The 23,461-nt window shown below is 60.4% G+C and overlaps 1 protein-coding gene across 1 annotated transcript in view; it reads right to left on the minus strand.

Annotated features, from left to right (window-relative positions):
* DOCK1 (dedicator of cytokinesis 1) overlaps positions 1-23,202 on the minus strand; it is a 305,731-nt gene extending 282,529 nt beyond the window's left edge. Inside the window, exon 1 of the mRNA XM_054728710.1 lies at positions 22,946-23,202. Coding sequence (XP_054584685.1) covers positions 22,946-22,991 — 46 coding nt within the window. The 5' untranslated portion in view covers positions 22,992-23,202. The remainder of the gene's footprint in view (positions 1-22,945) is intronic.
* Between the last annotated feature and the right edge of the window lie 259 nt (positions 23,203-23,461).

Raw genomic sequence — 23,461 nt, forward strand, 5'->3', positions numbered from 1 at the left:
CATAGACACTCCGCACCCCGCCTCTCAGAAGCGCCCCCTCTGGTCTCACCTGCGAGGCGCAGCGTGGACAGCGAGAACCTGAAACTGACCACGTGGCTGGATGACCAGCCTGAGAAGCATCCGCGGCATCTCCCCGCTCAGTCCACAGGCCGAAGCCCGTGGCAGCCTCTGGCCCGAGGCCACGGCGGGAACAAAGGGTCATCTAGTGACAGGATAACGGCTGTCCCAGGGAACCCTCAGCCCGCTGTGTGAGAACACGGCTCCTAGGGCCTCACAGCCCCGGAACATCCTGGGGTGGCGGGGAGCCTGGGGGCGAGGAGCCTGGGGCGTCCACCCCACACCCACAGGGCAGGGCAGGGCAGGCGACCTGCTCCCGATAACCCCGCACACGCACCCTGCAGCTGGGATGCCAGGACCTGCGCCTCCCGAAGGACCTCCTTCCCCTCCCCGGAGGTAACCCCACTCAAGTACGATCGCCCTAAAGGCAGAGAGCACCCACCCATGAGGTAATCTTCCTTTTTCCAAAGGGGCACCTCCTTTCCAGTCTAGCGCCTGCGGCATGTGGGTGCTGTGTGCTGGGGCCCGTCCTATCAGGGTCCCCACGGGGAGCTCTCTGTGGCGTGGCCCAGCGTGGGCAGGGCCGTGTGCTGGGCACCCCGACAGCCTGATGGGATGGGGTCCCCAGGGCATCCATTGGCGTGGGCTGCCCCCAGTGACTCACTGTTAGCCACAGAGCACGGGGAACAATAGGATGTTGCTCCTGTGATGAGGTCATAGGAGGGTCTGGCGCCTGGCCAGTGTGGCTCAGTGGTTCAGTATCAACCTATGAACCCAGAGGTCACAGTTTAACTCCCGGTCAGAGCACAGGCCCGGGTAGTGGGCTTGATCCCCAGGAGGGGGCGTGCCGGAGGCAGCTGATCCATGATTCTCTCTCATCGTGGATGATTCTATCTCTCTCCCTCTCCCTTACGCTCTGTAACCAAAAGAATACATGTCTTTAAAGAAGAAGGTCTGGCTTCTCTCTCTCACTGTTTGCTCACGTGGATACACACCAGCTGGAGACTGAGCTGCCTACAGGACCTCAGCCCAAATGCAGCCTCAGGAGCAGGGGAGAGGGGGCAGGGTTCAGGGAAGCCACACCCCGTTTCGGACCCGGAGCCAGGAGACACTACAGCTTTTTTTAAACCCTATCTCAAGGCGTGTGTTACTAAGCAGCACTTGGTAACTAAGACAGACATGAGATGGGGGAGCTGGGACGCCTCAGCCGGACCTCACCTGTACCCCAGAACCTCACCTGTACCCCAGGACCTCACCTGTACCCCAGGACCTCGCCTGTACCCCAGGGCCTCGCCTGTACCCCAGGGCCTCGCCTGTACCCCAGGACCTCACCTGTACCCCAGGACCTCACCTGTACCCCAGGACCTCGCCTGTACCCCAGGACCCTCACAGAACAGGCCTCCCTCCGTCCAGCTCCCTCCCCTCCCAGCCCAACCTCTGACCCGCCCAGCGCCCTCCGGCTCCAGCACTACAGGTCAAACACCTCCTGGCAAAGGACACCTTCTGTCTGTCTGTCTTTCCTCCAGGCCACCTCCTCCTCCTCCCGGGTGCTGGCCCTGGCTCTCTCTCCAGGCTTCCTCCCCCTCAGTCCCTTCCCATGATGCTCTCGGGGTTCTGTGACCTTATTCCCTCCCCCCCCCTCAGACGCCTGCACAGTCCCCTGTGCCAGCTTCCGCCACCCTCCTCGACTCCCAACTCGGTAAGCTGTGCCCCGGTCAATGCAGCCGTCTGTGTGTCTATCCGGTCGCCCTTCCAAAGGGAAGCAACTGCTCCTCACTGAACACAACAGACACCTCCGGAAGGCCTGTCACAGCAACGCCCTGTGCCCTCCGGGGGCGCCCTTCCCCGACCCGTCCCAGACACAGCAGCACCGGCCACCCTGACCACACGCCTCCCTGCCCCTCTCCCGCACCATCAACCAGTCACATCCCGTCCTTCGTCCCCCTGCCAGTTCTCAACTCCAGCTGCTCCTCCCAGCTCCGAGAGCCACCACCCTGTCCAGACCACCAGCGGGTCTCACCCGACTGCTGCCTCCTGACCTCCCACCCCCTCTCCTTCCTCCTTCCCGTCCTACGCGCCACCTCCCACGGATCGTTCTAGAGCAGAGCCTGCCGGTGCTCCCCTCCAGCGTCACTCCCTCAATCACGACGCCGTGCTCCGGGGACAGAGGCAGACTCCTCAGGGAAGCTCACAAAGACACAGCCTAACTCTCCAGCCTCGTCACGCGCCTCGCTCCGGCCTCCCCCCACCCTCAGAAGGATCTAGACCGAACTTCAGAGTCGAAATCACTCTCTGTGCCTCTGGATACATTTATGCGCCTCCTGCCTACCCTTCTTCATCTCCTCAATCCACACCTGTTCTCCAAATCTCCCCCCAAATGCCCCTGCTGCCGTGAAGCCTTCCCTGCTTGCCCTTCCTCCCTCCTAGCATTTACCACGATACCCTGAGCTTAGCCCAGTGACTGCCATTTGGTAGGCACTTGGAAAATATGTACTGAATATATAGATTCAGGCGAAATCCATCAACGGTCGGAAACGTGAATAAACTTAGTAGGTGCTTGCGAGTGCTAACTCGGCCCTATTGCCACGACCACTATGATTACCCCCATTTGACAGACAAAGACACTGAGGCACAGGGAGGCTGACTTGCCGAAGGTCACCCAGCCAGGAAGTGCCGGAGCTGGGATGTGAGCCCTGGCTCCAGAGTCTGTGCTTCTGATCCCAGGGAAAGCAGCGCCTCAAAGAGAGGAACGCCGTCAGGTTCAAAGCCGGTCTCAAACCTCTCGTTTGTTTGTTCTTAAGGATCGTTTCGAGATGAAAAAGGAAGGGAAGTCCATGTTTGCGAGGATGGTAATTAAAATCACAAGTGCTCCTGAGAGCTAAAGAATCGATATTGAGGTTGCGAAACATTTCATCTACGTAAGCACTTTCTGGAAAGAAACGCCTGGTACATAAAGACCCGCCAGAGGACCCATCGCTGCCCCTTCCTCTCCATCGCGAGCTTCCCAGAAGGCCGTGCGTGGTGTCAGTTAATGGAGCGCAATGCTGAGGGCATTTACAGGAAAGGTGAGCGGGGAAGGTTCTCTGCCTCCTGGGAGGCCCCGGTGCCCGGAGGTGGCTGATCCCTGGAGGCCGCTCATCCCATTAAGGCGACTTCCTGCAAGTCAGACGTAAGAGAGGCCGTGTCATCCATTCCTCTCCCATTCGAATGCGTGCAGGTCTTTCAGGATTAATGTCCGCCGTAACACCTGGCACCCTGCTCCCTCCCAACGGCACCGACCAGAACGGGACGTGGGCTTCGCTCCACTGAAAACAAAGGAAGGAGAGGGGCTCGGCCACCCCTCCCAGTGCCCATCACCCGGGTGGGGCTCGGGAAGCACGGGCCGTGAGCAAACATCCCCGCGGGCCAGCACACAGCCTCCGGACCCTCCACTCCTCACACCCACACTAAACAACGGGGTTCCAAAGACACGCACAGCCCGGCACGCTTGGCTCAGTGGGTGAGCATCGACCTAGGAACCAGGGGATCATGGTTCCCGGGCTCAATCCCGTGTGGGACGTGCAGGAGGCAGCCAATCAATCATTCGCTCTCATGAATGATGTTTCACTCTCTCTCTCTCCCTCTCTCTTCCTCTCTGAAATCAATAAAAAAAAAAAATTTTTTTTAATTAAAATTTAAAAAAAAAAAGACGTGCACGGAACCCCTGCCTGCAGTGTCCTCGCCTGGGATTCTGAGCTGTCAGCGCCCCAACTACGAAGGCGGCCTGAGAAAGGGGAGCATTTCCCGGGAAAGACGGCCGTCCGGGATTCAGACAGGCGAACCCACACATCCGTGTTCCTGTGATTTCCCCCGTGTTGCTGCTGTTCTTGTCGGGTTGACTGACTGTGTTTTGTGTTTGTGTGTAACAGGATGCGTAGAGTCAAAACTAACACCATAAAAGGAACATTTTTTGGGGGGGGGGGGAAGGGACATTTTCATCAGGATTCAGATATATGCAACCTACACACAAAATGTCATCTCTTTTACCTGTTACTTTTTTAAAAAAATATATATTTGTATTGATTTCAGAGAGAGGAAGGGAGAGGGAGAGGGAGAGAGAAACAGAAACATCATGATGAGAGAGAAACATGGACCGGCTGCCTCCTGCACGCCCCCCACGGTGATGGAGCCCACAACCCGGGCCTGTGCCCTGACCAGGAATCAAACCCTGACCTCCTGGTTCACAGGTTAATGCTCAACCCCTGAGCCCCACAGGCCGGGCTATCTGTTTCTTCGTGGGGCTTCTTTACATGGAACAGCATCTCCTCTCAGAGAGACAGAACGCCCCCCACCCAACTTTCTCTTCCTCTCCGTACCCTGGATCCCAATAAAACCAAGAGCCCTCAACAGTTTCTGGGCGGCCACACTGCGGACATGCCCTCGGGCCTCATCGCAGGGCAGACAACCCAACGCAGCGACATTCTGAAGAACGTCCCTCCAGACAAGGACCCCAACACATCACTCTGGGCCAGCCGGTCCGGACACTGCGATGGAGAGACGCGAGTACAGCCCACAGCTCCTCGGGGGTTTACCCATCTGTGTGTCCTCCTATGTACGGTCTCACCGTCACCCACCGAAGAGGGGTCGGGGTGCGTTCACAGAGCCACAGAACAGAGTCCCCACAATTCAGTAGGCACTTTGGTTCCCTGATGAGACGAGACAACTGCTGTCGGTCACGGCACCTGCATTCCTGTCAGTAAGATTCTCCTCTCACGTGAAGCACTAATTCCGCAGGCCCGGCCGCCCACAGAAGTTGGCGCTCTGGATTGTTTGGAGCCGAGGGTGAGCTTCCTGAAACAGGAACTCTGAAAACCTGCACTGAGTGTGAAAGGCCCCAGATCGCCTGCGCTGCGTCGTTAGGAAAATCGCGCTGGTTGAAAGAACAGCGCCATGGTGGCGGGGACCTCCTCCTGCGAGGCCCGGCTTCTTCTAAATCTTCCCCAGGCAGCTCCCGTCCATTTCACCAGCACCAGGAAGAAGGCCTGGCACGACACGGAGTCCTCCGACGCCCCGGGTGGCACCGCTCCTACAAATGTGCCTAATCCCTGGGTCCATTCCTGCAGGTGACTAAGGTGACAAGGACGTGTCCACATTAGAGGCAAACAGAGCAGAGAAGGAAGCCTTTCCGCGGAAGAGGAAGCATGAACTGTGCCCACTTTCGCCTCTTAACTCTGTATTCCCGGGACTCTCTGCCGCTTCGGGCCCAATCCAGGGCGTGTGCTGGGCCAGCCTGGGCGTCACCCCGGAGGGCGATGGACCCAGATAAAGCTCTTCTTGCCTGACCGGGTGTGGCTCAGGGGTTGAGCACAGACCTGTGAACCAGGAGGTCACGGTTCCATTTCACGGCCGGGGCACATGCCCGGGTTTCGGGCTTGATCCCCAGTGTGGGGCGTGCAAGGGGCAGCCGATCCATGATTCTCTCTCTTCACTAACGTTTCTGTCTTTCTCACCCTCTCCCTTCCTGTCTGAAATCAATAAAAATATCTTCTAAAAAATACCAATATGGCAATTCTTGATGCTTGTCTTTGACTTTACACTAATGGGTCTTACTCTTTGTAAGAGGGAACTCCTGCCTCTGTTGGGGAAGAATTCGAACACCATCGTAACCTACAGTCCACACGACATGGTTCTGGGGGGTCCGGACATGTTTAAGCAGTTGGGGGGGAAACGCAAAACTATTCCATGCCGTGCAAAGATTGTGCCGGATGCAAATGTTGGTGTGCACCGATCAGGTTTCGCCGGAGCAGGCCCCAGCTCCGCACGGGGCCCAGGGCGGCTGCGCTGCAACAGAGGCGATCGCGTCAAAATGGACCGTCATCCGGCCTTCCGCGGCCAAGGTTTCCCAGCTTTTTCTAGAACAGCCCCACTTTCCCACGTCCCACCGCAGCGTTCCCACAAATCACCCGAAGGTTTGGGAATGTTAGCGTCAGCCTCGTTCATTCCACGCGTAGGCAACGGCCAGCCCTGTGCCGGGGACGGCGCTGGACGCGGGATGAAGAGCCGGGCGGGCAGATCAGATGCGGTCCCTGTCCTCCCGGGGTTCCCACTCTGACGGCGGACACGGCCCAACACCCAGGTGGCCGCAGTGCTGCCTGCAACCTTGGACTCTCACACACAGGATGCTGTGGGCCGCGCACAGTAGGGCTACTTAACCAGACTACTGAGGCAGTGTCCGGGGCTCCCCAACCCGAGGAAGATCAGAGGGAAGTGAGGCAGAGAGAAGAGGGAGGGGGTGGGGGAGGCAGGAGGGGCAGGTGAGGCAGGGGCACGCTAGGGCGACAGGACAGGACACCGGCCGGCTCTCGGAGAGCAATGCCAGGGGCAGCCGCGGAGGCCGGCCAGGCTGGGAGGGCCTTGCAGGCCCTTTGGGGAACCGGCCCCCACTCCGCCTGCCCAGGCAGGTGCTCCCCTGAAAGGTGGCCAGAATTCCTCGGGGCCACGGCGATCAGAGCTCCAGCCTCCTGCCCCACCCAGTGGGCTGCACAGCCCACCACACCCAGCGCAGCCCACGTTAAAGCCACACGAGCACACATCAGAAACCAATGACACATGTTAATAGCATGACCCCTCCTCAACTTCATGTTGTTAAGGAGAAAACCCCAGATGAGAATCAGCAGCATCCCACCCAAGGCTGTCTCTGTGGCTACGACGGGACAGCCCCCATTCCCCAGGGAACTTGCACCCTTTCCACGTCCGTCTCGGCCCCTGTGCCTATGACGGCTCCACCAGGGACCAGGCAAACGTAAGCCCCGAACCCACTAGATGTACACCTGGAGCTGGTCCACAGCTGGATGTCAGCTGACACTGAGAAGTAAAAACTAAATCACTTAAAAATAAGAATGAAAACTAGCCGAAACCGGTGTGGCTCAGTGGATAGAGCGTCGGTCTGCGGACTGGGGGGGGGTCCCAGGTTCGATTCCGGTCAAGGGCATGTGCCTTGGTTGCAGGCACATCCCCAGTACGGGGTGTGCAGGAGGCAGCTGGTCGATGTTTCTCTCTCATCGATGTTTCTAGCTCTCTATCCCTCTCCCTTCCTCTCTGTAAAAAATCAATAAAATATATTTAAAAAAAGAATGAAAACTAAAATCAAATAAATTCCACATCGGCCACGCAATGCTTCTGAGCCACACACCACGTCGGCCCCCAGCAGGTGGGCAGACAGATAAAGCCGACACCCGTCGCGTGAGCAGGAGTGAAACCCAGGGCGGGCAGCGGGGATTTAGAGTCGCTGCGCAGGCTTGCTCCAATTTATCGCTCCACGCCAGGTAACCTGATTTTTTTTAAAGATAAAGTTAAAACTCATCTTCAGGCATTCGCAGAATTTATCAGGCTCGGACCCTAAATGCCGCCCGTGAGGACCAGGAAAACGTAAATCCAGTGGGCGCGGGGCCTCTCTCGGAAGCTGGGGTCTGTCACGGAGCCACGGTGAGTCAGGTGCTGTCTGCTCAAGGTCAGGGCCGTCTGCTCAAGGTCAGGGCTGAGCATCTGCGTTGACCACACAGAGGCATCCTTTGCCTCCAGCTGGGCTGCTGCTCCTTCCTCAGAGACGCACCTGACCAGGCGAGGGCCAGGCCATCTTGATGGGGGGGGGGGGGGGTTGGGGCAATGAAAACCTAAATTCTATGAAGATGCAAAGATAATGAAACCTGGGCTCGGATGGAACGAAGGCCGCAGGCCGCGGTGTTCAGAGAAGATGCAACCCCTCAACTTCACGCATCCGATCGGCCGGAGAGCCTGTGGCCCGGAGGTTCGAGCCCCGTCACCTTCTGCAAACACGAGGCTCTCGAAGGGAAACCCGTGGATCAGGACATCGTCACGTACACCTGGATGACAGCCCTCGCTTCCCTGCGTCTGTCCTCCTCCCCCACGGACACGGAGAACACAGGGTGCCCAGGGAGCGAGGGTGCCCCTCCACTCCCATGATTCCGGTCCTAGGCCAGCGCCGGGGCAGCAGCCGCAGCAAACGCCACCTGCAGCACCCGGGAAGGTCAAAGATGCTCACAGGATCAGCCCGGAATCTTCCACCGACTCCTTCCACTTAGAAGAGGAAGTGATCCTGTCCCACTGGACACAGAGGAGCAGGCTGGTGTTGACCTGGGTCCTCCTCCTCCTCCGGGCCCCGCCCTCCCCCGGGGCCCCTCCCCCCCCTGACCCCCCCTCCCCCTAACCCCCCTGGCCCCGCCCTCCTCCGGGGCCCCGCCCTCATCCAGGCCCCTCCCTCCCCCGGGGCCCCTCCCTCTTCTGGGCCCCTCCTTCCTCCTGCAACTCCCTCCTCCGGGCCCCGCCCTCCTCCTGGCCCCGCCCTCCTCCGGGCCCCGCCCTCCTCCGGGCCCCTCCCTCCTCCGGGCCCCTCCCTCCTCCGGGCCCCTCTGACCTGCAGAAGACAAACCCTCACAGAAGGGCTGTGTCACCAATGGCCTCACCAAGCAGGTAAGACTCCGCCATGAGGCGCTGTGGGTGCGGTCGCCCAATGCATCGTAGCATTCACAGAGACCGTTTTTATCAGCTACAGTTCCCCGCAAATAAAGTCACACTTCCACCCGGCACACCTGTAAGAGCTGCACACACACCTCAACCACCCTCCACCCCAGAATCCGCCCCCACCCCCCCCCCACACACACACACACCCCCCGTGGGAAGTGGCACCGGCAGACGCACACCTGGCCCATTTCTCCGCTGGGCTCTGGAGAACAAGTCCGGTAAGAAAGCCCCTGACCCGGGGGGGGGGGGGGGGGGAGTGTTAACCCGACAGCACGAAGGGGCAGCAACGAGTATTCTCCCAGCTCAGAGGCGTGAACCACAGCACGGGGGTGAGGCTAATTCTAAATGATACAGAACCTGCCCCCGGGGGGGGGGGGGGCAGGGTTCACCCCCAGTCCAGTGCGACTGCAGACCTTCTCTAAACCCGCTGGGACCCAGGACAATGACCACCCAGCCCATGACAGGTGTGACGGGATCAATTCCGACGCAGTCACCTGCACGGCTTTTCACGTGTACCCCACACATCCGGGCACGCTGGGACCACGGCCCTCTGCCTCCCAGGACGACGGCGCTGACACATCGGACACACCTTCTCCCGGCAGACCCCCGGACAGAGACACATCCGGAACAAGACAGGGAGATGCCCGATGAATGTCAGTGCCCACGGCCTGGTGAGCTGTAACCGCCACCCAAGCCCAGACTCCGCAGATGAGCCTCCCGCTCGGGCCACGCTGGGGGAGCACTCGGGGGAAGAATGCTTATAAATGGGAGCGAGGAGGCCCATTGCTCCGCAGTGGCTGGTAGGTCGGGAGTGGGAGCCTTAATAAAGCCGGGCGAGCTTACACGTCAGCCTGTGAGGGCTCAGGGGGCAGAGCCCAGCCATCGGCCCTGGACACAGCTCGGCAATGAATCACGCAGCGAGCGGGGGGCGGCCTCCACACAGCAGGGTCCCGAGGGGCAGGGATCTGACGCCCACGCTCTCCCCGCAGGCCCCTGTCCCCGCCGGGGAGCCCCCACTCAGTGGGGTTTATATCCCGAATCCAGGGACCACCCGCCCCGCCCCATAGGCGGCGCAGCGGCTTCCCGCACGCGCTCTGCAGGTGCCATGTCCAGAGACGTGCCCGTGAGCCCCGGGCGGTGAGGAAGGGCACCAAGCGGTCGGATGGGGAGTGAAGATGTCAGGAGGGCCCGGCCGGGTGGCTCAGTGGATGAGCGTCAACCTATGAGCCAGGAGGTCACAGTTCAACTCCCAGTCTGGGCACAGGCCCGGGTTACGGGTTCCATCCCCAGGAGGGGGCGTGCAGGAGGCAGCCGATCCATGATTCTCATCATGGATGTTTCTATCTCTCTCTCCCTCTCCCTTCCTCTCTGACATCAATAAAAACATAAAAGAAAATAAAAAAAGATGCCAGGATGCTACCCAGCTCTAACTCTGTGTGCGTGTGTGTGTGTGTGTGCATGTGCGTGTCCACGTGTGTGCGTGTACTCATAATTAAAAGTATTTCAGGCCCTGGCCGGTTTGGCTCAGCAGATAGAGCTCAGCCTGCGGACCAAAGGGTCCCAGGTTCAATTCCGGTCAAGGGCATGTACCTCGGTTGCAGGCTCCTTCCCAGCCCAGGCCCCGGTCAGGGCTCGTGCAGGAGGCAACCTGCATGATGTTTCTGTCCATTTGTGTGTGAGCATTAACAAAAACCAAACAAAAAGGTACCTTAGAAGACAGGCAGAGGGCAAACGAGGCCCACTGCCCCGCAAGGCGGGCTGTGGAGCCTGGGAAACGTGCCTCAGCCTCGGGGATGAAGGCGGGCGTCTGTACACGGGTGAAGAAATGGTGGCCGGATGGCACGTGAAGGAAAGCGCACAGAGCCACCGAGCGTACCTGCGGGCGAGCAGCAGGCCCTGGCAGGCAGGGGCAGCACCGATCTCACACCGGGAGTGTGAATGCAAAACGCGTGTGCCACGCCTGTCCATGCTCTGTGCTCGGGGAACGCGCTCCGCCTACACTTCACTTCCCGGGACTCAGACTCTTCACGCCAAAGGCCACCCACAGGGTCAGTTTCCAGCGCCTGCCCTAAGTCACAGAGGTCAGAGGGCATCCCCTGCGCTAAGTCACAGAGGTCAGAGGGCATCCCCTGCCCTAAGTCACAGAGGTCAGAGGGCATCCCCTGCCCTAAGTCACAGAGGTCGGCGAGGGAATGGCAGGCAAGAGCCCCCACCACACCTGCTCCCCCAGGGACCTGCCAGTCAGAAGGCAAGTGTGAAATGGAGATTTTATTTCTGTGCCACCGGAGGCGACCCGGCTGAAGAGGAGGGAATCCAAGGCAGCTCCCGACTCTGCTGAGATGAAACCGCTCAGCCCGTGCCTTCCTTCAGGCAGAGCGCCAGGGGCCAGGCAGGGCAGGGAGCAGAGCAAGGAGCACAGCCCAGCCCTGACCCCCAGGCCCCTCTGTCCAGCCAGCACGTGGTGAGTGAGGTGCATTCTCTCCCGGAGACTGCAGGGAGCTATGGGATGGTGCAGAGCTGCCTGCGGGAGGCCCCCCCATCCTGCCGGGTGAGTCATGAAGGGGTTAAGGCAGAGCTGGGCTTGGGAAAGCAAGAAGGAGAAGGCGGAAGGCGGATGGAGGGTGTTTGCAGAGCGCTTATGCAAAGGCCCTGGGGCCTGCCAGAACACGCAGGGCGGAGTGCCTCCGAGTCTGCGTATGAACATGCCGTCACCGAGGCAGGTCAGCTGGACAGACGGAGTCCCATCCCTCCTGCAGGCCGGCGTCCCCGGGTTTCCGTCCCCCCTCACCCTCCCCTCGGCTTCTCCGAGCTGATCCCGGAGGCAACAGCCCCAGAAAACAATCTGACGAAACTTGGCGGCCGGAGGACCGCGACGCAGTCCCGCCTTTGAGAAATGGCCAGAGCACACACGACGGCGGAAGGACTTGGAAGTAAATCTTGTGACGTGAACAGAAGCGGAGCCACCTGAGAGGAAAATAATCGCGTTCCCCTCCGGCTGAAGCACGGTTCGCCCCGGAAAAGTCCATTACGCGGAGGAAAATGCAGTACTATTTCAGAAGGGGGGGAAGGAGGCTTGATAACTGCCTTTATGGCAGCAAATAAAACGCCAAGAGCAGAAGCGTGGCTTCCTGTGTTCCTCACGTGCCGCGGCGGCCTGGGCACGGTCCAGGGTTTCCCGGGACCCTCTGCATCTTTCCTAGGACCTGACCTCTCCGAACCCGGCTGACACACAGCCGCCCAGACGCCAAAGCCAAGGCACCCCGCGCCACCCATCAGGCCTCCTGGCCACCCCCTCCCAGCCCTCTCACCCCCCACCCGCCTTCAGGAGTCAAGCCCTGCGGGTGTCTGTCGCTTCTCTAACGTGGTCAGAGCACAAAGAGGAAGCAGCCAAGGGTGCGGGGCCGCCAGTGGCTCGGGAACGCTTTGAAGTGTCCCCCGACCTTCTGGCCCCAGGCCCACTCTGCCGAGGTGGTTCTCAGGGTTCCTCCTGCTTCCAGGGACGCGGCAAGTCCGAGCTCTCTGAGTCGTCCCACCGAGGGGAGGGGTTGCTGCTGGCATCTAGTGTGTGGGTGCCAGGGATGCTGCGAGGCACCCACAATGCACAGACAGCCCCTCAGGACCCGAATTCTCCAATGCAGATGTCATTCGCACGCAGGTCGGACACCCCACCCCCACCCCGGTGCATCCCCACCTGGGCGCATGGTCCTGGCTGCGACCAGGCAGCCTCCAGGGCAAGTTCCTTCTGGGCAGTGACCCTGACTATTCCGAGGACAAGGCACTGAGCCTCCGACAAGTCACTTCCGGGCAGCACCCTACCAGGCCGAGCTGGCCCCACGCTCGGAGCCACGGACCATGACCACACCCCCTCCCGGCCATGCACGGCTCCATCAGCCCAGGCTCTGCCTTAGGGGCTCCCGTTAAGAAATAAGAAGGGAACCTTTCTCTCTCCTGTCTCTGTGGCCCAGGACACACTCAGGTGTCACGGGAGCCGAGACACACTTACAACCTTCATCCCCATTCACCTCTCACAGGCCAGCTGCCCAGGACCGCTGCTCATGCAGGAGGCTCGTCTGCTCGGTGTCCATCGATAACGAGACAACCCGCGTCTCACAAACAATAAACATCACAAAACTGCAGGAGAAGCACAGCGCACCGGGCCACGCGCCGTTTCCACTGAGAAGCCACGCACGCCATCGCCACAAGCTGCAAACTTCCTCCCAGGCAAGTGAGCAGCAGCCGGGTGAGCGGATGCCAGTAACTTGGGGACGGGCAGCCCTGTCCTGAGGGCGCTCCCGCCCCCATCAGCAGACAGGACCTGGCTCCCGCCCCCAGGGAAGGGTCTCCGCTGGGAGGGTAGACAAGTGCCCCCAGGCCGGATTCCAGGTCATTCCAGGCATGCTGGCTCCCATGCCAGGCTTAAGAGCGAGCGCACCACCTTCCAAGCCCAGAAGACCCCAACAGAACAGGATGAGGTCCGGGGTGCTGCGAACATTTAGGACAACAGGATCCCAGCTGGCTGCCCCCGGTGGGGAAGGCCGTCGGAAAGCGGCTCTCCCCGTGCTCCCGGCTCCACGGCCCGCGCCCAGGAGCACCTGTGGGCTCAGTACACAGTGAAGAACATCCGAACGCACAGGACACCCAGGCTCCCTCTGTCCTCACATCTCGCCACAGGGTCGCGGGGTCTGGACACCTGTGCTGACAGGTGACTCCCGGGACGAGCAGATGTGGGAACCTGCATCCCCTGTGCTCACGGCCTCGAGGGCTGAGGGTCCCTCAGGACTCGGCCCGACCAGGGGAAGCGAGTGAGACAGGGACCCGTGAGCTGATGCCCACCCTGCGCTCCGTGCGGGGCCCCAGGTGTGCTGGGTCTGGCCGGGCACGGCGCTCTGGGCACAGAAATGTGAGCAGGAGGATGGGCACACCCAGCAGCCAGCCCGAACTCACGACCGTCACGTTCCTCTATGAAAGCGGACCTAACGTGTCCAAGTAAGTTAACAATATCACTCACGAAGGCATACACACGTTCTACCCCACTCCCGAGGAGAGCAGCGGCAACCGCACCGCCGGGAGACCGGGAGACTCGGGGTGACGTTTCCGATGAGAGATTTACCCAGGGGAGCTTCAGGGACCCGCCCCCTTCGGGACCCTGGCCTCCGATGGAACGAGAAAATTCCAGGAAAGCCATGAACATCTCCCCGGACCCGCCCAGTTCAACAGCAGGGCTGCCCAGCAACCAGGCCCAGTGACTTAGGCCCAAAGGGAGCCTGCGGGGCTGGGGAGCGGCTCATTCAGCTGGAGCAGCGGTCGGCAAACTCATTAGTCCACAGAGCCAAACATCAACAGCACAACGACTGAAATTTCTTTGGAGAGCCAAATTTTTTAAACTTAAACTTCTTCTAACGCCAATTCTTCAAAATAGACTCGCCCAGGCCATGGTATTTTGTGGAAGAGCCACACTCAAGGGGCCAAAGAGCCGCATGTGGCTCGCGAGCCAAGGTTTGCCAACCACTGGGCTAGGCGCGCTCTCTGTCCCCAGATCTGCCCAGCAGGGCGGGCGTCATCGCCGACTTTCCGAAAGAGAAGGCTTCAGGAAACCGCTCGCCCCCGGGCCCTCGGCAGGAAGGAGATGGCCCGAGATCCCAGGAGCCACCCGTACGCCTCCAAACCTGCGACCTTCTGGCATATTCCATATATTCTCTCTCCACGGCACCCCGGTGAGACTTTAAGAAGCTGACGGCCATCGGTCCAGGACGAAGCCGACTGCCTTTGGAGGGCAGAGTGGCTGTGTGCACACACATTCTGCGCCCACCGGCACGCAGGTCAAGGTTGAGCCCGCCCCCCTCCTACCCCCAAGAGCCTCCTCCTAGGAATCGCTGCAACTTCCTGTCCGGGTCTCCAGCCAACACCTGGGCGTCTCGTCCGTCACCATCCGATTACAAGAAATGTCCAGGTTTCGACACAGACACCAACGCGAGTCCTTAGGTTAGATTCCATCAGCCTGGGGACGGAAGTGGGTTTTACACGGCCGGCTCCCACCTCTGACCTCTCACCTCTGACCTCCCAGGTGTCCTCAAAGCACTGGGAACCTGCCCCCTGACAGAAAATATCGCCCAGATGGTGGCCACCAAAGGCAGAGTGAAGAAAGCTGGGAGGAAAATCCTTACAACGTGATGATCAGAATGCTATGGGCGAGGCATGCGCCCAGGGACAAATGTTGCCGTTCTAACCCCAGCACCTCAGAATGTGACCGTATTTGGAGAGTCTTTACAGAAGTGATTAAGTAAAAGTTTAATAAATGAAAATAATAAAAAACTTAAATAGCAAGAATTCCTGTCTTATACCCTTGCAGATTGCTAACCGCAAATGTTAGCATATCTGGCACTTTAATTCCGTCTGCTACAGCTCAAGGGCATGTGGTCAAAGTGGAATAATGGAAACTTTCAGAAAACGTGAGTAGAAACCACCTGAGTAAAGAGACTTATGTACAATGAAAAGCGTCCTCCACTCCTGGGCTCGGAGCAGAGCTAAGCATTCCGACGACATACACCAACACAGACATGGGAGAGCATCTACAATAAACACAGCCAAGACATAAACACCTTAGAATGAAAGTGTGTTTCTGTTGCCTTTATAAGATGTTCTCAAAATTCAGATTTTTCTAGCAACTGCAATGGCTTTGCAGAGAAAATGCTGCCAAGAGACACCTGTTGGTTTAGTCGCATGTCACTCTGTTCCGTGGGGCTCGGAGTGAATCTCCTTGACAACGACATAGCTTTGGGGGTGTCTGGAGAATGGCCCCATTTCACTGTGCTCATGTTCGACGTTTCATCATAATTCTGTTTTTCCCATAATTCTGCCACTTGAACTGAAATGCCCAATTAAAACACTGCTCTTCTGTTTTTTTATGAGGTTAAAGGGAAATGGATTCATAGCATGGGCCCTGATCCAATAGGACTCAGGTCCTTACAAGAAGCGATTAGGACAGACACACCCAGAGGGACAACCACGTGAGAACAGCCCATGCGGACAACCACGTGAGAACAGCCCATGCGGACAACCACGTGAGAACAGCCCACTGTGGACAACCATGTGAGAACAGCCCATGCAGACAACCACGTGAGAACAGCCCATTGCGGACAACCACGTGAGAACAGCCCATGCGGACAACCACGTGAGAACAGCCCATGCAGACAACCACGTGAGAACAGCCCATGCGGACAACCACGTGAGAACAGCCCATGCGGACAACCACGTGAGAACAGCCCATGCGGACAACCACGTGAGAACAGCCCATGCGGACAACCACGTGAGAACAGCCCACCGGGGACAACCACGTGAGAACAGCCCATGCGGACAACCACGTGAGAACAGCCCACCGCAAGTCCAGGAGAGAGGCCTCCTTGGAAACCACCCTGCCAACACCTGGCTCTCGGATTTCCAGCCTCCGGACTGTGAGGAGAAGGAACTCCTCCGCTCAGGCCCCCAGCCCGCGGTCTATAAGGCAGGAAAGAACACACACACTCCACACCTTGGGGTTTGAAGGACCGGGACCGCCCCACATTAACCCTTTGCACTCGCTTGCTTTTTTCTCGATTCCTTTATTCTACTCGGGATTTAATTTTTTTTTTAAATGTATTTTATTGATTTTTTCACAGAGAGGAAGAGAGAGGGATAGAGAGTTAGAAACATCGATGAGAGAGAAACATCGATCAGCTGCCTCCTACACGCTCCCTACTGGGGATGTGCCCGCAACCAATGTACATGCCCTTGACTGGAACCGAACCCGGGACCCCCCAGTCCGCAGGCCGACGCTCCATCCACTGAGCCAAACCAGCCTTGGCGGGATTTAATTTTTTTAATACCCCAGATTTTACAAAGCGCGGCAGTAGAATAAAAAACTGGAGTTTCTTTTCATACAAACTTACTTATTTGGATTTTTTTATATTTCAAATTATTGATACATTCAAAGAGTAATTTTAATCTCGACATCCGAGTGCAAAAGGTTAACAAAAGCAAACGTAGAAAACATTCCGCTGGTCTCTGCATAAGGAAGTTCCCAAACTGCCTATAGCAGTGGTCGGCAAACTCATTAGTCCACAGAGCCACATATCAACAGGACAACGATTGAAATTTCTTTTGAGAGCCAAATTTTTTAAACTTAAACTTCTTCTAACGCCACTTCTTCAAATAGACTCGCCCAGGCCAGTGGTATTTTGTGGAAGAGCCACACTCAAGGGGCCAAAGAGCCGCATGTGGCTCGAGAGCCGCAGTTTGCCTATCACTGGCCTATAGGCACATGAGCCCCGCCCCTCAGCCTGGCCTCTGAGACAGGTGCCTCATCTAGGACAGGTGGAAAGTAGAGCTGGCCAGGTTCACAGGCGCACAGGTCCCAGGAACGAGGAGTGCCCACCACGTCAGGGCTAACACCGGAACTCCTACAGCTGGCCGGGTCCCCCTCCTGGCTGAACTCCCTGACCACCTTCTAGGACCGAACGCGTCTGAGAGTCCCCGGCTGGCCTGGAATGCAGGCTCCCCTCCCCGCCGGACCTGCCGCCAGCCGCCACTCCCCGACCCGCTCTTCACACTGGACTCAGGGCCCTTCCGGGAACAAAGCGGACAATTTCACAGCTCGGTGGCCCTGACCCCGCTGCCCCTCCCGCCAGCACCACCTCCACCAGCAGCCGTCCCTGGCCCCACGGCACAGGCACCTGCCCGAGGGCCACCTCCCAACCTAAACCAAGATGCCCTTCGAGGACGGGCTGCAAATCCCAGCCCCGCACCCGCTCGGGCTGGCCGAGACAGACCACAGGGACCCACCCGCTGCTGAGGTGACAGGGACGTGGCTGCTGGGAATGCGGAACAACACGGCCACTCTGGAGCAGTCCGGCAGGTTCTTAAACAGCGAAGCATGCCACGGCCACAGGACACGGCACGTGCACTCCTGGGCGTGGAGCCCGGCAGAGGAAGGCTCAGGCTCACGCACAATCCTGTGCGTGGACGTCCGCAGCAGCTTTAAGAGTGCTCGCCAAGCCCGCGGCCCTCGGTGGGGGCGTGGTCCCGGCACGCCACAGGCCACTCCGGAACGAAAAGGACCCCAGCATCCACGCGGACAACAGGCTGTTGAAGACCCAGAGGCGCATGCTGCTTGGGGGTGTTCACGGACCACCGTGGAGATGACAAGTTACAGAAACGGAGAACCGTGGGTGTTTGCCGGGGGGGGGGTGGGGGGGGAGGGAGGTGGGTGTGGGAGGGGGGTGGGTGTGGCTCCAGAAGGACAGCAGGGGGGTCCTCCGTGACGGAGATGCTCTGTATCTTGACTGTATCCATGTCAACAGCCTGGTTCTGACAGTGAACTCGATTTGCAAGACACAACCTTGGGGGACAGGGTGATGGGTACACGGGGTCTTGGTATTATTTCCTACAACTACAATTACCTGAAAATACACAGTGAAATAAAAGAGAGGGAGGAAGGAAGGAAGGAAGGAAGGAAGGGAGGAAGGAGGGGAAGAAGGAAGGAAGGGCGGGAGGGAAGGAAGGAGGGAGAGAAGGAAGGGAGGGAGGGAGGGAGGGAGGGAGGAAGGGAGGAAGGGAGGAAGGAAGGAAGGAAGGAAGGAAGGAAGGAAGGAAGGGAGGGAGGAAGGAAGGGCATGCCAGGTGCTCGGGCACTGACACCCTGGCAGTGTCTGATGTTCCCGGCAAAGGACTCGCCAACTGCCCTGCTCTCTCTCCGTGGTCTCACCACCCGCACCCTCAGGGGTGAGCAGAGAATAAGAAACAGAACTAGTCCCACACTAAGACAATCCCGAGAAGATGTCTGATGTTCTAGGCCCGTGGTCGGCAAACAGCAGCTCTCGAGCCACATGCGGCTCTTTGGCCCCTTGAGTGTGGCTCTTCCACAAACTACCACGTGTGGGCGCGCACGCACAGTGCGATTAAAACTTCGTGGCCCATGCGCAGAAGTCGGTTTTCGGCCTGGGCGAGTCTGTTTTGAAGAAGTGGCGATAGAACACTCAAGGGGCCAAAGAGCCGCATGCGGCTCGCGAGCCGCGGTGTGCCGACCACGGTTCTAGGCAAACACTGCCACAATAAATTTTAAATTTTTTATAATGTTTCCAAAGTAAAATCCGGTTTGTAGAAATATCATACGCCCTAATTTGTTTTTTTCTGCAACTCCAGTGCACGAAAATGCCTGCATTTCTATTTACCTACGATCCAATCTAATTTTCCTCCCCAAAGTAGCAGCGTGCGTGCTGCTCTGGATAAGAAAGGAGCTCTCCCTGCAGCTCCCACATCCCCGATGTACTGGGCGGCACACGGTTCCCAGCAATTGTCTTCACTCAGAGCGAATCCGAATACACCGAATCGTCCTCCCCGACACCAGGCGAACGTCACTTCCCCCCCACACAGGGGCCACACACCCCATTAGGAAGTCAGCTTCTGACAGAGGCTCTTCCAGCGCCCGGGCGGAAATCCAAGCAGGAAATCGCTTGTCACCACACTTCTAAGCCGTGCTTTATTAAATAAAAAATTAATAACTCGACGACACTCCGTGCTTATCTCAAAAACGGCTCCGTGCCTGGCCTGCTTCATCTCCAGGACCTCGCTCGTTTCCACGGGTGTCGCCCCACTTTCCGATGAGGAAACCGAAGCTAAGAAGGCATGAGCCACCTGCTCAAGGGTCACTTAAGAACCAGGAGTTCCGGTGTCAGGGTGCCCGGCGCACAGCTCTACGTGGAAGGGCCCGCGTGGAGAGCGCACGGCTGGTCCACCTGCTTCGTGATGAAGCCACTCCTGGCCACGCTGCTCTCCACACACCCGTCCCTGTCCTACGGCTGCCATGACAGACTACCACCCCGGGGCCGCGTACATCCGCCCCCCCAACTCAGCTCCCCCAGACACCGGGGCCAGGTCTGCAGGGGTCCGCAGGCTGGGCGGCTCGGGGACGCCTCTGTTTCCAGAAAGCACGCAGCTGGGATTGGAGCTGAGCTCCTCCTTCCTTGCTGGCTGTCAGCTGGGGGTCGCCTGAGCTCCCAGGGGCCTCTCTCTGGTCCTTGCAAGGGAGCCCCGAACTCTCAGGGGCAGCAACTACCCCCTGAGCCCTTGCCAGGCTCAACATCTCTCGGACACGTGTCCATCTTTCTTCTGGGTCCCTCTGCCGTGACCAGGTAGAGGAGGCCCCTGCTTATGGGGCCCGTGTGACTCCTGCAGGATCACCCCCACGTCTCAGGTACATAACCTCCATCATCGGCATGGATGTGGGACAGCTGGTGCGACCCAGGCCCCCCCTGCTGTGTCACACACGTTCACAGATTTGGGGGATCAGGGCTCGGACATCCGGAGCGTGCTGCCCCACACGCCAGCCTCAGGGGTGACTGGAGAACATGCTGCCAATTCCTCCCCGATCCTAGGATCCCCATGAGCATCCCTATGGGTGTTGGGACACAAGGCCCTGCCTACCTGGGGGAGGGGAGGGGGATGGAAAAGGTCATCTGGCCCAGCCACAGCCAGGTCAAAGTTCATGTCTGTGTTAATAAGCCAGATCCCTAAGCTGACCCTCCCAACTCAAAGACTGGTAAGTCTCACGGGGAACCCCCACTGGAATGATTGGGGGAGGCGGGGGCGGGGAGGCAGGACCAGCATTTCCTGAGGAAGCAACAGGGCCAGCTATTCACTCCTTTCCCGATTTTACAAAACAAATAACTCAAGTGTCTCATCTCCAGACAAAGCTGCTAACAGAGTCCGCGCCCTGCACACAACGAGCTGTGATTCACGTTTCCAAATGAGATGGAGTTTTATCATTTCTCTCCCCTCGTGACTCACTCGTCCGCCAGGCCAGTGGCCAGGCCAGTGGCCCACGCTCAGGCTCCCCAGCCCCGGCTCCCCAGGCCCCCACGGGCCACGCAGCCCTGAGGTCGGTGAGGGAGGCGGCCAGTAATTTTCCCTCAGGCCGCAGCGGCCAGGGAGCCCGGGGCCGGAACCCTCCATCAGGGCTTCCCTGTCCCCCAGCGCCTCCTGGAGAGCCAGCGGGAGCCTCCCAGCCCCAACTCCCAACACGTGCGCCTCCGCCCTCCTCCCTGCGCCCCGCACAGCATCGGAGCCCCAGGCCTGGGGCCCCCCCACAGGGGCCTCTGGTCCCCTCCCCCAGGCCTGGGGCCCCCCCACAGGGGCCTCTGGTCCCCTCCAGAGACGAGGCCTCCTCTCCACCTGGTGCGACCAATCAGAACAGCCCACTCCTCCTGACAGCCACTCACACCCCCCCTAGAACCTGAACCGCCCGGAAACACCACCCAGCATCCTTTTCTTCGGCAACTTTCCAACACAGAGTGTTCTTAAAACCAAAGCGTTCGCCAAAGCTGCAATGGTAGAAGCCACCACAGTGAACGGTAGGGAAGCTTCCGGAAAGCGTGAGACTTGTTGCCGCGGGACACAGCTCGGTTGTCACCCACAACCGCCTCCCCAGGATGGAGATCCTGTCCCCTCCACCTGCAAACCTTCCCTCTGGTCCTAGGGACACGAGAGTCAAGCTACTCACAGGTGTCGACACCTACAGCGTCCACCCGGCACCACCGCCTGCCTGCCAACGAAGGGATGAAGGGTCTGAAGGTGCGGTGCCCCAGAGAGAAGCCCTCCCCCAGCTCCGGCTGAGGAGCACCCGGGGGCCTGCTGAGCTCTAGCCAGGGTCAAGGCCAGGTTCAAATCCAGACTGTAGCCATCACTCCTGTGTGAGTGTGGGTGAGCCTCCGTGCAATGGGAGTGGCGCAGTTCCCAGCACAGGACTGAGGGCCACCCCTGCCCCCTCCCTGGCCCTCCCTGCCTCCTGCCTGTCCCCAGCCCCAGGGCCCAGCTCCTCCCCCATCTGTGGGTGCTGTTCCCAGTGGGTTTGTGCGCGGCTCTCTCCTCACACATCACCCCAGCGGCTCACCGCAGCCACTCCCCTGGCCATCCATCCCAGGCAGAGTCTCTGTCCCGAGCCTCCCTCGTCCCATGCAGACTCGTGGGGACATTTCTATCAGGAGGCTCAGCTCCCGGCCAGGACGCCCACTCTGCCGCTGGCTCTGGGCAGGAGCCTGAGCCTCAGTTTCCTCATCTCTACAACAGGCGTGGGAGGGGGCTCAGCCAGCACGTCCTGAAGCAAGGTGGCCCGGCTCCAGGTGTGGGACAGCCGGTGCGACCCAGGCCTGCCCGCAGGCCACTGTCCAAGGGGCCCCACTGCAAGTCCCAGACACTGCGCAGAGATGAGCAACGGGGTCACAGAAGGAGAGCCCTGGAGGCTTCCTAAGGTCAGGAGGTCAGGGGGTCAGGGGGTCAGAGGGTCAGAGGAAGGGGCCAGCAGTGGGCCTGGGCCAGACACTCCTGGGGTCGGGACGTGTGGGCTGTAAAGGCTCTGAGGTGGAGGCCAGGGAACCTGAGGAGGACACCGCCTAGCCCGAGGGGAGGCCAGGCCAAGGGCAGAGGCCATAGGTCAGAGTTCGTGGGGCTGCCGCACAGGAAGGAGAAGAGTGAGACCCAAACCCGGCAGGAAAGATACTGAGACCAGGGAGCAGCCACCCCAGGCCGGAGGCCGGAGGCCGGAGGGCACGTCAGAGATGGCAGGAACCCAGCCCCCGCCCCCCTCCGCCCCCCAGTCCCCCGGGAAGGACAGGCCAGCGCAGCGCACAGGGGGCGCGCGTTTGTGTGGCCACCAAGGAAAGCCGGCTCTCTGGAATGCGCGCCGGGTCCGAGGCAGAAACTTGCAGCCAGCTCCCCTCCCCTCCCCAGGAAGTGACAAAGAGCAGTGGCGCCGCCAGAGCGGTCCCGCCCTCCCGGCCCCGGCCCCGCGGACACGGGCTGACACGGCGCGCTCGGCCCGGTTCTGCAGGGTCCCGGGCCGGGCAGCGGCGATGGGCCGCCCGGGGGCGCGCGCTTCCCGCGGGGGGAGAGCGCCGTCTCCGCGCGAGTGCTGCCCGGCGCCCCGGACCCTGCACCCAACTTCACCCCGACGCACGGAGGCGCGGCGAGCAAGGACGCGGGCTCCGGCCGGGCCCAGCGCCCTGCGGGCGGAGCGGGACCCCGAGTTGGGGGCGACCCCGCGGCTGGGAGGCTCGGTCACGGGGGGCGCCTGCCCGAGCACCGGCGGTCGGAGGGGACCCCCGGGAAGTGACACAACACCCCCCGCCCCGCGTGTCCTCGGCCCGGCCCGCCCACGCTCTCGCGGGGACGGCGCCGCCCAGGGTCCGAGTGCGCAGAGCCCGGCGACCCGGGGCGCGCGGGCCGGGGCAGGGGGGCGCACACGCTCCCTCCGGGCGCCCTTTCCGGCCGCGGCCACGGGCCCCCGCGCCCGCCCGCCCCGCGCCCCCCGCCCCGCCCCCGCGCCGGCCGGGCTGCTCACCGACGCCGTACTTCTCCTCGCGCTTGGTGGGCACCCAGCGCGTCATGGCGCCCCCGCCGCCGCCGCTGCTCGGGCAGGAAACTCGGCGCCTAGGCGGCCATCTTCCATTCCCGTCGGGCGGCGGGATGGGGAGGAAAAAGTTTGTGGCGGAGGCGGCGTCATGGGGGACGGGGCGGGCGGAGCGTCGCGGGCCGGATGGGAAAGGCCGGGAGCGCCGGCGGGAGGCGGGACGGCCCCGGGCTGCGCGCCGCCCTCCCCGGACCAGGCCGCCCGCGCCCCCGACCCGCGCCCTCGGCCACCGCCTCCCGCCCGCCCTGGGCACCCGCTGTCCCCGCGCGCCCCCCACCCTGTCCTCCTCGTTCGGGGCCCACGGACACCCCCAAAGGAGCACCCAGCCCCCGCAGGGGCGTCGCCCTTTTCGTGTTGGTGTGGGTTCCTTGATTCAGGGAATCCTTTGGGGACTGGATGTCCTGCGGTGAATGAGGCCAAGCCCACGGGGAGGCGGCGGGAGGGGGG

The sequence above is a fragment of the Eptesicus fuscus genome, chromosome 17, assembly GCF_027574615.1.
Source record: "Eptesicus fuscus isolate TK198812 chromosome 17, DD_ASM_mEF_20220401, whole genome shotgun sequence".
NCBI classification, from domain to species: domain Eukaryota; kingdom Metazoa; phylum Chordata; class Mammalia; order Chiroptera; family Vespertilionidae; genus Eptesicus; species Eptesicus fuscus.